This window comes from Mangifera indica, chromosome 15 (assembly GCF_011075055.1).
Source record: "Mangifera indica cultivar Alphonso chromosome 15, CATAS_Mindica_2.1, whole genome shotgun sequence".
In the NCBI taxonomy this organism is placed as follows: Eukaryota; Viridiplantae; Streptophyta; class Magnoliopsida; order Sapindales; family Anacardiaceae; genus Mangifera; species Mangifera indica.
In genome coordinates, this window is record NC_058151.1 from 14,646,613 (window position 1) to 14,660,280 (window position 13,668).

Below are 13,668 nucleotides of genomic sequence, written 5' to 3' on the forward strand. Positions count from 1 at the left end.
GATGAAAAATAATTTTTCTCCCTTATAGATATCTATCATAAACCCAATGATGTGATGCTTTACTTAGCTTTTTATCAAGCTAAAGTGGAAATGCAAATAAAGAAGAACCAGTAGTGAGAAAAAATATGATGTTGAAAAAACATAATTTGTTTGTAGGAAGTTCACCAAACCACAAAAAACTTGAATGGTCAATAAATATAAATGATCAGAAGTTACGTACTCTACCTAAAAGCCAACATCATTTGCTTATTTATTTTCTACAACATCTTGACACTCCCTAACATTAAACTACAACAACTAAATGAGTCATTCCTCTCTTAAATATTTTTTACGAAATGATTAAAGGATGAGTTTGTTGAACTGTGGAAAGATTGTAACCACTCATACGGTTAATTTCCCTAAAAGCCTTTATGTCAGTTTCCTTATAAGCCTATATGAACTTATCTTTTTGCAACTATAGAGCTAATATCACATCCTTATTGTGGCTTCGTGTGCCTATGCGACTTGCACCTTTATTTCCACTTGTTCAAGATTTTCCTTTTCCATCATAGAGCTAGTGTGCCTTCATATCTTAACTTGCAACTCTTCTTCTCCATATACTTGATGCTTGTGTTTTTAAGTTGTTAGACTCTTAGGTGTTTAAATTATGTCAAAACTAAGTTTAAAATTGTTAATTTTTATTTATTAAGTTAATTAAGTCCATGGTATAAAATTCTTATGGCTAAAAGATGGGCAAAATATATGTTTTTCAACTTTTCAGACATGGGACACTCATCCCCAAATATGGGACGTTTGTCTCTTATGGGATGCCTATTCCTTTGCTATTCGATGATCGTCCTTGCAAGTCTAAAACTCTTGAGAATTTTTTAGAAATGAACAGGAATGCTTATCCCCAAAATAAGGATGCCTATGCCCATAACAAGGACTCTCATTCCTATGTTTGGGATGTCCATTCCTTTGGTAGTCCCTTACTAGTCATTTCCTATCTAAAGCTTCTAGAATTGAATTCTAAAGGTGCAAAAAAGGACGTTCGTACCTCAAGTGTGATATTTCAAGAATTTGATCATTAGGCAACTATTTCGAAGCCCCCAAAATCAGAATATATAAGAGGATGCCAGTCGCTCAAAATACGACGCTCGTCTTGTCACATTTTTAACAAAACATCATTTTCGAACCTCAACAGACATATTATCCTAACCAATGGTCATTTGAGCCATTCCAATCATCTAAGACTATAAATTGAAGACTTTTTGATAGGGAATAGGTTAGAGATTGTTAATGTAAAATCTATACTCATTTCTTCTTTAATTTCTCTCATAAGCTTATAACTTAAATTCTTGAGAGATACACTTATGCTTATTTTCTTGTGTTAGCCTTATAACGACATTCACAAATATTATTTTCTATATTCAAACACTTGGGCAAAATTCCGAATAACTATTGTCGTAGGCAAAATCCCTAATAACTATTGAGTTGGGCGTAATCTTGGATTAACTAGTGAACATGAGGGAAATCTTCAAAAACTATTTAAAAGGGAGATTCTTTACTAGTGAAACTTCAAATTGTTTACTTGAAAAAGTGGATGTAGAAAGTTTGGAAGAGAAAACTCCAAACTATTATAAATCTTAAGCATCTTCTTTCCCTACGCTTTTTATTTTATGTTTTATATTTGTATTATGTTTGTGATAAGTTGCTAAGTAAAGTTTATGCTTATGTATGTGTTGTATGTTCTGATAGATTATTGAATATAGTTTGTGCTTAATTTTTGGACATCTTGTTAAATTTATTTATTTTATTGTGATTGTTAATAAATTTGCTTAAGAAATTTTTATTTGGTTAAAAGTTTTAAATAATCTTATTCACTTTCTATAGAATTATTAACCATTTGGGGTTTTTGAAAGTTATTATAAAATCTTAGTGGGTTATTTTCTATTTACAACATTTGAATTAATTCAACGTCCTCATCCTTCTTTTGGCTTCACATCCCCATTGTCCTTTTACCTGAATTTCTATGTGATACTAGTGATGGTCTAATACTTCGAATACTGAAACCCTAAATGAACTCTTCTCTCTACAGCCTTAGAGCTCATACCGCATCTTAATCTAGGCTTCGTATGTGTGTCCTCACTTTTGTATTTCTACTTACTATTCGTACAAGATTTTTGCTTTTTATCCTAAAAGTTAATGCAACCTCACTGTCTTTGCTTGCTATCTTCTCATACTTGATACTTGCATTTTTACATTATTATAAAATCGGGCAAAGTGTTATTTCCAACCCAAATTTTAGTCTAATTTCAAAATCATTCTTACAATAGTTTAAAAACCTAAACACCCACCCATGGACTAATTTCTGTTAAAATTTTTACTTATAAATAAAGGTAAAATTGTTACTTTATATTTTATATTAAAAAATATATAATTTATATCATTTTTTACCCTAGATTTTGAAAAGTGATATTTCAACCTAGCCTCTCAACTTTAAAAAGTGACATTTCACCCCTACAAACCTTTAGATTTTCTTCTCTTTGGTGGTAGTGACAAAGATGTTGACCATTCTCCTCCCTTCTCTCTTTGCCTCCACTGACGACGTCCTAAGACAGATGAAGAAGTATCTACGTGACAAATCAAAGGTGAAAAAGTTGTCATTGTGTTTTCCTCCCTTCTCCCTCAGATTCATCATGTTTTCCATCAAATCGGCTCCAAATGAAGCTTTCACCATACGATTTGTCTTCATCTAAAGCTGAATCGACTAAAAACAAAGCTCGTGTTGCTTCGTCGCGCCAGTGTTGGAGAAGTCGAATCGTTCGTCTTCGATTTGTCGAGACGGTTTTTCTTTGTCTATCATAGGATGTTACCAACAATGGTAGAGAGAGAAAGGGAGGAGAATAATGGTTGTTGTCGTTAATATCTGTCACTGGAGAGAAAAAAACTTAAGGGTTTGTGGGGTGATATCACTTTTTTAAAATTAAGTGATTTGATTGAAATATCATTTTTCAAAATCTTAAGAGAAAAAAATCATATATTTTTAGTATAAAAAATAAAATAATAGTTTATCTTTACTAATAACTGAAAATTTTAATAAAATTTATTCTACGGATAATGTTTAAGTTTTTAAATTATTTCGAATGTGCTTTTAAAATTAAATTAAAACTTGTGGTGGATATTTTCCCCCTAGTCCATGCACAAATAATGAAACAAGCGAAAACAGAAATCTCACACAAGCACAAACTCATGTTCCTATATGTTTTCAGGAACATTGCAGATCTAACCCTCACAAACTGAAACCCTCACATACTCTCCCCCAATAAGAGCGTGATTTCATTTCAATCCAATTTAGACAATCGGATAAACCAAGCTGGAGCAACTAAAAACGATCGGCCGGGAGCTCGCAATGGGCTCCCAAGGCGGCTTCGGACAATCCAAAGAGTTCCTCGACCTCGTCAAATCCATCGGCGAGGCCCGATCCAAGGCCGAAGAAGACAGAATTGTGCTCAACGAGATCGAAGCCCTAAAGCGGCGTATCTCGGAGCCTGACGTTCCCAAACGGAAGATGAAAGAGTTCATTATTCGTCTCGTCTATATAGAAATGCTAGGCCATGACGCGTCTTTTGGATACATTCACGCCGTTAAGATGACGCATGATGATAATTTGGTGCTCAAGCGGACTGGCTACTTGGCTGTCACGTTGTTTTTGAATGAGGATCATGATTTGATTATCTTGATTGTGAATACGATTCAGAAGGATTTGAAATCGGATAATTATTTGGTGGTTTGTGCCGCGTTGAATGCGGTGTGTAAGTTGATTAATGAGGAGACGATTCCCGCGGTGTTGCCACGGGTGGTGGAGTTGTTGGGACATTCAAAGGAGGCCGTTAGGAAGAAGGCGATTATGGCCCTTCATCGGTTTTATCAGAAGTCGGCTTCTTCGGTTCAGCATCTTGTTTCTAATTTTCGAAAGGTTTGTTTTTGTGACTGATAGGATGTAGTTTAACCCAGTGGTGCAATGTAAGTTGATTTTTGTTGTTGAATGGCATAGTGTATGATTTTAAGAATTGCTCACCGGTAATTTTGTTCCTCGTTGTGCTATTTAAGATGGCTTGGTTGGGTTGGATGATATCATGTTTATTACTGTTTTAGCTTTATAATGGTGAGCCTACTATTTGGAAGCCGCCTTTTATGTGACATTGAGCTAACTGGATAACATCAGTGTTGAGCCGCATGACACTCATTACTGGACTGGTTTTTGAAAGTGATTACTTCTGAACATACTATTGAGAAATTTGAATGATTATCTATTCAGTTACTGTTGGTTCTTGACAATATATTGAAACGTGGTACACTGTTCTGCTGATATTTGATTCATAACTTAAATATAGGTGAATTGACACATTTGAGTATTGTGAATAGATGTGACTAATTTTACAATGAACTTGTGACTACTTGAGGAACACTACATGTAGTTTTTATTGCTGGTCGAAGTAAATTTTTTGTCAGTGTCTGATTTTAGGCTTTAACTCATGATAATAGAAATTAGCCAAGTCTGTTGTCAATTAATAGACTATTCCAATCAGTTCTACCAATGACGTGATTATTTAATGGCCTGTAAGTACGTTATTATGTTGCAAGCTTTCTCCTTTTGGAGATAATTGATGTAGAGTTGAGTTGAATCTTCATAGAACTTTTTGTTTCTTTTCTCATGTTTGGTATGAATTTTCTCATGTTATAGTAATATGGTTTTCAATATTGCAGAAACTTTGTGATAATGACCCTGGGGTCATGGGTGCTACACTCTGCCCTCTTTGTGATCTTATTACAATAGATGTGAATTCTTATAAGGACTTAGTGATCAGCTTTGTAAGTATTCTTAAACAAGTAGCAGAACATAGATTGCCTAGGAGTTATGATCACCATCAGATGCCTGCCCCTTTCATTCAGGTATGATGTATATTTTTCCTTATTCATTTTATTTTACTTTTGATTAGGGAAGGTGGACACTATACTGTATGATTATTTGTACAATAAGCCATCTTATTCAACTTTTATGAGAAATGGTTACTTGTAGGTATTTTATTATATTTGAATCTTGTCTAGGTTAGAAAAGACATAATTACCATTGCATTATTATTTTGGTTATTATAATATAACAATGGATATATTTATGTTTTAATCTTATATTACATCAGTCTTTCAAATTTTCTCCTCTGCATTTGTTGTAATAGATTTTTATAGTTAGGTGATAATTAAATCATGCTGTGGAAGTTTAGTTTCAGGAGATGTCCTGAGACACCTTCAGTGAATGATGCATTGGGTTATAAGGAGTAACTCCTAGATTTGTCACTTTACATTTGACCTAATTTACTTTTGTTAATGTATAAATCAATTTTATTGTCATTATATTTTCTATAGAGATGTTTGTTTTTGGCTATGTTTTCTTATTTGCTATTCTTTTTGTGGAGACGTGGTTGATTTAATACTTAATTTAATAATGCAGATCAGGCTGCTGAAAATTCTGGCATTGCTGGGAAGTGGTGACAAACAAGCAAGTGAGAACATGTATACTGTTGTAGGTGACATATTCAGAAAGTGTGATTCATCTAGTAATATAGGAAATGCTGTTTTGTATGAGTGCATATGTTGTGTATCTTCTGTATATCCAAATCCCAAGCTATTAGAATCTGCAGCAGATGTTGTTGCCAGATTTTTAAAGGTTCGCTCTTATAGTTTTGTGTGTTGATGATTTCTTAGACTAATTTGGCTTCATTATGTGATGACTCCCATTGTGATACTGTTAATTGTGGCAGAGTGATAGTCATAATTTAAAATACATGGGGATTGATGCGCTTGGTCGTCTAATAAAGACTAGCCCAGAGATTGCTGAACAACACCAACTGGCTGTCATTGATTGCTTAGAGGTGAGGGGGGAATATATTTTGGATGCTTTACAGATAAATATTGTTTAGGTCCATAAGGCTGTTGGAATTGTTGATGTTCTGTGTTGTTTTCCTTTACTTGCCCTCTACTATTTACTGAAATCAATTTTGTTTATTAGCTTTAATGGCAGCTCCATTTGGTTTCAGCTCATGATGAATTTTAATGTTATTTGTTGATATGCAAACTGTTTATAATTTTCTATTGTTATTTAGTCTTTATCACATGATGTTTCTTGCAGGAGCTAGGTTCTTCTCTCTTTCCTTCAGAATGGAAATCGGAACTGTGTAGTTGTTTCTACTATACTTTTTATTTTCTTTTTAACGTGGTGAAGAACTGGAGATTCATGTGGGAGAAGAAAAAGAGATTCCTCAAGCCTCTTGTTTAAGGGAAAGGGGTGTGTGGGAGAAATCATTTGTAGGCTTTGCATAAATAGATTGCACTGAAGTATAAATATTACATATTGGGATATACTCGTGTTATACTCCCAGATAGTTGCATTGGATGAACTAGTTTGGTTATGAAATTTATCATCATTATGGAGTGGGTGGGATACAAAATTTTAATTTTCGCATCCTTTAGGTGTCCTACCAGCTTTGTAAGACTGTAAGACCAGTGGGACTATCAAGTACCAGAATATTTACCAATGAAATGCATCATTGCATGTTTGCATCATCCATTTGTTGCCATTAATTTTCAATTGAAGATACTGGAAATGCATAATGAAGAAGTCATGTTTAATCTTATGTGTGATTTTGGTGTGGGAAGTTGTATAAGACTGTAAAGCCAGTGGGACTATGAGGTACCAGAATATTTACCAAGTGCATGTTTGCATCATCTATTTGTTGCCATTAAATATCTATTGGAGATACTGGAAATGCATAATGAAGAAGTCACGTTTAATCTTTTGTGTGTTTTTGGTGTGGGAAATTGTATTTGAGACACTGGATCAGATAGGAACTTTGTTGTCCTTATTTTTATGGATTATCTTACCAATATTTGTAATATAAGGTGCCCTTTTAAACTTTTTCTTTTGCATGTCACAGGACCCGGATGACACTCTAAAGCGAAAAACTTTTGAACTACTGTATAAGATGACAAAGTCCTCCAATGTGGAAGTGATTGTTGACCGCATGATTGATTACATGATTAGCATTAATGATAATCATTACAAAACCGAAATAGCATCTCGGTGTGTTGAACTGGCTGAACAATTTGCACCAAGTAACCACTGGTTTATACAGGTCTGTGCTATGTTGCCTTTTTCTCTAGATTGCTGGTTCAATTTTATTCTTTTTGGTCTCAATACTAATGTACTCTACTGTGCTTTACGTGTTTTCTATACAGACCATGAATAAGGTCTTTGAGCATGCTGGAGACCTGGTGAATATCAAAGTGGCACATAACTTGATGCGGTTGATAGCTGAAGGATTTGGGGAGGATGATGATAATGCAGATAGTCATCTGAGATCATCTGCTGTATGTTTCCTTGAATGCATTTTCATGCTCATGCACATTTGCATATCTGATAAAAAGGCTTTTGCAAATTATTTTGTTTTAAGCATGTTTAAAAGAAGCACATTAATGTCAAAATTTCTGTAACAAAATACGCAAGTGGCAGCAGTAATTTAGGATTTTGAATGATGTATAACGAACCATGCACAAAATTATGATTTGTTCTAGGTCAATTGTCATTTTTCGATATTAATATAGCCAACCTTCTGAAAAGATAAATAATTATGAAGTATCAATAAATGTAATCATCTAATGCTATAAACTGCAGAATATTGAAACAGCAAATTTCTATATGTATTTTGATCCCCTGGGATGTTAGAAGTGCCATCGAAATATGTAACTAACCAAATGGTGACAAGTTATCTCAAACCAGAAGAACTGATTATCCAATTATATGCATAACTTACAGTATATGCTTGAGAATAGTCCAATTTTTAAAATTTTTTGCATGGTTGATGCTCTTACCATTTCACTACAAATTTATTGCTGTGAGAGACTGTCAGTAGAGGAGTTCTTATTTTAATTTAAACAATTTTGTTACACCTTTTAATTTGATTTCAAGATATTTTGATAGAAGCCTGTCTTACATGGATGGATAGATCAATAGCATCTATTCCCTAGTTTTGCAGTTTTTCTTGTTGCTATCTTCTGCTACCTGGAATTTATTTATTTATTTATGTTTTGTGAGCAGGTGGAATCATATTTGTGGATTATCGGAGAGCCAAAGCTTCCAGCAGTATTTCTTCAAGTTTGTGCTGTCCCATATAGCTTTCCTTTTCTTTGATTTATATTCCAGATAGGTCTCCCTTTTTCGTTTCTTAAATGTTGAATTTTGGTTGCAGGTCATTTGCTGGGTCTTAGGGGAGTATGGCACTGAAGATGGAAAGTTTTCTGCTTCGTACATTACTGGAAAATTATGTGATGTTGCAGAGGCTTATTCAAATGATGAAACTGTTAAGGTATCACTATTTTCTTGTTAAGTTTTGTTATGGTCACATTGTATATCTGTGCATGGTTCATTGTAATTCACAAAGTGTTTATATCTTTAAATCTTGTAATTGCTTCTGAGTTTCATGTATGATGGCAATAAATATTAGGCAGCTTCCAAAGTTGCTCTGGGCTATTTTTCACAATTTAATGTTTCTCTACTGTGTGTGGAATCTTAATTGAAATAGGGAATCTTCTTGGTGTAAACTTTTGTATTCAAATGCCTTGTCTTTCCATGCTTAGATATAAATGACAAATACATCTATCAGGGATGAAGTTTGACATGCATTTGTAGGTTTTGTTCAGGATTGCAAACAGGTCGTAGGAAATGATATGTTAGTTTTTCTTACGTGGTTGTTTATTCTTACTATGTCATGTCTGGTATGCATATCACTGTGAAAGTCGTCTCAATATAAATGGTTTGCATCTGCACACGCATTTAGAGATTAATACTTGTATTTCTAAGTTTGGTTTATTAGGGATTGTAGTTGTGGAGAATTATTGTCAATTTACAGCCCCCTTTTGGTTTCTCATCCAATTGAGTCAATTCAGTATGTCTTAAATAAAATCTCTGATGTTATCTCCCTGATGTATAGTTGTTAAAAGCTCGCTTTAAGCACACTTAAGCGAGAGGCTCCTCAAGGCAATAGGTTCATCGCCTTTAGACATGCAAAGCAAGCGAAGGTCTTAAAGCAAAGCTTAAGCGCGCTTTTATTGCACTTTAGAAGGAGTAAAAAACACCAGAAAAGCATGCTTTTAAACCAAAATCTCTTCTTTTTTAAGGCTAACTCTAAGTCAATGTTTGAAGATAAAAGAAGTTTTAAAATACAAGTTCTCTTATGAAAAAGAATGTTTTAATGAAGAAATGGATGAAATCAAAGATAAATAATTTGATGATGAAGAAGAAGATGTGACGTTTGATGATAAGATGAAGACTTGGATTTCGATTGAAATACATGTTTGATAAAAAATTATGTAGATTGAGAATTTTTTGTATTTTTCATATTTTATTACAAACATCTATTTGTGTTTTTGAGATTTCATCTATGATATTATGCAGTGATATTTGAGTGATTAGTCTCTATTAATTTTTGTTTTTTAATCGCTTTTGGTTCAAAAGCAATGCCTTAGCTTCACTTTTTTCACTTAGGCAATGGGACCCCTCATCACTTTTAGGTTTTTTTGCCCTTTAACAACTATGACCTGATGAATGATATTATCCCTGAAATGCACTTGGCATTCTCTGGTGTATTGTTGGAAAGTTATAGACTACTCATCTTCTGTTCATGCTTTGTTTCATTTGTTGATTAATTATCTGCTTATGGATGGCATTTTGTTGACTTTGTCTTTCCTAATCTTGATACCAGTTCTGGTTGCTCACATATGTCTATGTTGATACTTATCAGATGGTTAACGGCTCCTGGATGATACATTGTTGAAAAAAATATAAACTATAGAGATCATATTCTTATTTTAGTCATGTGTGTGCATCATTCTGCTCTCAAGTTCTTGGATTTGCAGTAACCCTTTGCTTGTCTTGAAGGCTTATGCCATTACGGCACTAATGAAAATATATGCATTTGAAATAGCTGCTCGGAGGAAAGTGGATATGCTACCTGAGGTAGGTTTTCTTGTGCAGCTATTTTATTTGATTTCTATATTTGGAAGAGTTAATGTATTTGAATACTTCTGAACCATGAATCCTTCTCTTGATATGTGTTGCTGTATTTAATTTCTGGATTAAATGCATATTACTTGAGCCTGCAATGAAGTACAGGAATTGATAGTCTGCAAGGGCATTACAGCAGACAAGTTTGTTTGACAATAACAAATGAAGTATTTGTATTTGTATGACATAGTAATTAGTATGATGAATGCAGCACCTCCTTAATATTCACTTTTCTAGTCTTTGCATTTTCCTTATCCACGTATTACGTAAAAAGCCCTTGTCATGTTTATTTACCTTCATATCTTCCATCACAAATGAATCCATGCCTTCACATCTTCCATCACAAATGAATCCATGCTTAACCATTTTGCACATACTTTAATGCAATTTCTTAAAAGATATAGGAATTGTGTTTGCATTTTTGTGCAATAGCTTTGAGAATCCTAAGCAAGGATTTCAAAAGAATAAGTACTTCTGCTACCAGACAGTAAAGTGTTGTTGTGAAGCTTTGGTTATTAAAGAACCACAGCTGCTAAATTGTACCATAGTTATCATGATGCTTTATAAACCTTGTAACCCATGATGTTCTGGGAGGCTTATCGCATGGATGGCTTTAACCTGAAATGAAGATCTATTAAATATTCTCATTTAACTGAATAAAAAATAAATTTATCGAATATCATTTTCTAATACAATTCCACCTAAAATCACTCTTACAAATGTCAGAATATGTGATAGGAGTTGATGTGTACAAAGTTACAAGACATAAAATGAGCTCTCTTTTTCTGTTTAATTAAATCAGAAATTGAATGTCTCTCCCCAGTTGTTAATCAGGAATACATTTCTTTTCTAAGTTTTGGTATACTTTACTGTTATTGTAAAATTTAACACAATATTATGGATGCGCATATCTAGTGTGTTCCTTGCTTTTCATTTATGGATGTTAATAATATTATCTTCTCTGCATCAATAGATTTTTCATTGTGGGTACTGTGGTAACTCTATCTTCGCATGCTACAGTGTCAGTCTTTGATTGAGGAATTATTAGCTTCACACTCAACGGACTTGCAGCAACGTGCATATGAACTTCAAGCCATTATTGGCTTGGATGCTCAAGCTGTTGAGATTATCATGCCCTCAGATGCAAGTTGTGAAGATATTGAAGTAAGATATATTTACTGAATTTGGCTTGTATTCAATTATGTAGCTTTATATGCATTTACTTATACTGTAAATATGTTTCAACTGTAGGGTGGTGCCAATATATATAGACTAGGTGTTGATACTCGTTATTTCTGTATCATAGTTGTTTTCTGCTGAGATACAGTTTTCTTTATTAGGCTAATGTTATCAGTTCTCGTATCTGTTGCATTTTATAATTTTGGGATGTTATTACCGTTGATCAGTTTTTTCTAAATTTACTTTCAAATATTATGGATTATATATATTGTGGTCTTGTTAATTGCATGGCTAGTTTTCATCTTGGAAATATGTTTTTGAGGAGAATCTACTATGCATGGAAGAGCTTGAATGTTTTGGATGTACTTACAGAGAATAAATGAAGGCTAAATTCTCTGTTTGGGTTTAAATCAATCTTCTTGATTGTGTTCCACCTGATTGACATTGTTCTCAAATTCTTGCCATAATATTTTCTGAATGGTATATCTTTTATTTTTTTTCCCTTGCAGATTGATAAAAATCTCTCATTCCTCAGTGGCTATGTACAACAAGCTCTGGAGAAAGGGGCTCGGCCCTATATTCCAGAGATTGAACATTCTGGAATGGCAGCTATCAGCAACTTTAGAACCCAAGAGCTCCAGGAATCTTCATTGCAGGGTCTTCGGTTTGAGGCATATGAGCTTCCAAAGCCGACTGTGTCATCAAGGATTCCTGCAGTTTCTCCTGCATCATCTACTGAACTAGTTCCAGTGCCTGAGCTATCCTATCCTAGAAACACCCAGAAGGTAGCATCACTCCCATCCATATCCCGTTCAGATCCTTCAGAACTCAGATTACAACTTGATGGGGTCCAAAGGAAGTGGGGTAGGCCATCTTACTCCTCTTCTGAAACATCAACCTCAAGTTCTGTTCCTGATAAAACAGTGAATGGTGTCACAAAATTAGTAGATGCAGCAGGCGCTATAAATACAAGGACACACTACACCTCCTATGATTCAAGAAAAGGACAAGTTGAAATTTCTCCAGAGAAGCAGAAGCTTGCTGCATCACTTTTTGGTGGTTCATCAAAAACTGAAAGGCAAACATCTGCAACTGGGCATAAGGCTGGCAAGGTAGGCAGCCATGTTGCAGAAAAGCCTCAGGTGTCAAAAGGAGTGGATAGAAGTGCCACAGAGAAAATTGTTGCTCAACCACAACCAGATTTGCTTGACTTGGGCGAGCCAACTGTTTCTAGTGGTGCACCATCCTATGATCCTTTTAAGCAGCTGGAAGGGCTGCTTGACTCAAGTCAAGTCACTCCAAGTGTGAATCACAATGAAGCAGGTTCTGACAAAGCACCTGATATTCTGGGACTACATTCAGAGACAGCTGGGAGTGGGAGTGGGAGTGGTGCTGATGCCAGTCTCTCATCTGGGTTGTCAAATCTAACCATAAAAAATGCTCATGAAGGAACTATAACATCATATTCGACACAATTTAGTAAAGGACCAAACACCAAAGATGCATTAGAAAAGGATGCTCTTGTGAGGCAGATGGGTGTGACCCCAACCCATCAAAATCCCAACTTGTTCAAAGATTTGTTAGGCTGAATTGTCAAGGATACAAGTTAATGGCATTGTGTTCTAGTTTGGGATTTGAATAGAGCTGCCTTTCCAGTAGGCCATGTGTTGAGTTGCAACTACACAGGACAAGATTGCCAGGTGCCAAGAGTGGAGACATCGTGGTGTTATAATATGGTATGTAGTTGTTATATGTGGTGGACATCATAGGTTTTTGCAGGAACTTAGAAAAAGAGTTGGTGTATATGGAGTGCTTACTTGAGCTCTGTCATGGCCTCTTGGATTTCGGAGCACTGTTGAGGGGAAAAGGACTTCGGCTGTATGGGCTTGCTTTTGCACTGTACAAGTTACTTGAGATTGTTGTTATAATGCTGTATCAATGATACTTGGGAGTTCTCATTCTATTTTCATTATAGTTTTGGTTCCAAACTCAAAAATGTCGTCATTCACATATTGGCTTGTATTTTCGATGGAGCAAGAAAAGCCTCGCATTTTGGGTTACATATGAGATTCTGACGTGTAATTTCCTCTGAAGGTTCGCTCTTCTTTGAATTCACAGTCTACTTATAGGGATATCTCCCAAGGGGAAATGCTTGGTATCAGATCTCATTTCTGTTTTAAGCTTTTAATGGACACATAGGGGTGGAGTAAGCAAGGCTTTTGATGAGTTCCTATGTGGGTTCAGAGATCCTGTTGAAAAGTGGGGAATTGGAATTGGAATCGGAATTGGTTCTTAGACACTGGAATTGACCAGGGTCTGCTCCTATTTGGTACCGATGTGATTTGTTCTGGCTCCTAACCAGAATCATTACTGTTTATCCAGTCTGTAAA

The 13,668-nt window shown here is 34.9% G+C and overlaps 1 protein-coding gene across 1 annotated transcript; it reads left to right on the forward strand.

The window, feature by feature from the left end:
* The first annotated feature begins 3,200 nt into the window (after window positions 1-3,200).
* On the forward strand, window positions 3,201-13,340 carry LOC123197688 (AP-4 complex subunit epsilon-like). The gene is made up of 11 exons (XM_044612024.1): window positions 3,201-3,958; window positions 4,750-4,935; window positions 5,492-5,707; window positions 5,802-5,912; window positions 6,975-7,172; window positions 7,276-7,407; window positions 8,135-8,191; window positions 8,286-8,402; window positions 9,974-10,051; window positions 11,120-11,263; window positions 11,788-13,340. Exons 1-11 carry the CDS (start codon window positions 3,392-3,394, stop codon window positions 12,865-12,867), a joined length of 2,886 nt encoding a protein of 961 aa, XP_044467959.1. The 5' UTR covers window positions 3,201-3,391; the 3' UTR covers window positions 12,868-13,340.
* Window positions 13,341-13,668: the final 328 nt, after the last annotated feature.

What these genes read in the sequence shown, in the direction of transcription:
- LOC123197688 (XM_044612024.1), top strand. Translation starts at nt 3,392, where the DNA reads ATGGGCTCCCAAGGCGGCTTCGGACAATCCAAAGAGTTCCTCGACCTC. An exon ending in CAAATGATGAAACTGTTAAG is followed by an intron (nt 8,403 to 9,973) that starts GTATCACTATTT and finishes CTTGTCTTGAAG; the next exon opens with GCTTATGCCATTACGGCACT. An exon ending in AAGTGGATATGCTACCTGAG is followed by an intron (nt 10,052 to 11,119) that starts GTAGGTTTTCTT and finishes CGCATGCTACAG; the next exon opens with TGTCAGTCTTTGATTGAGGA.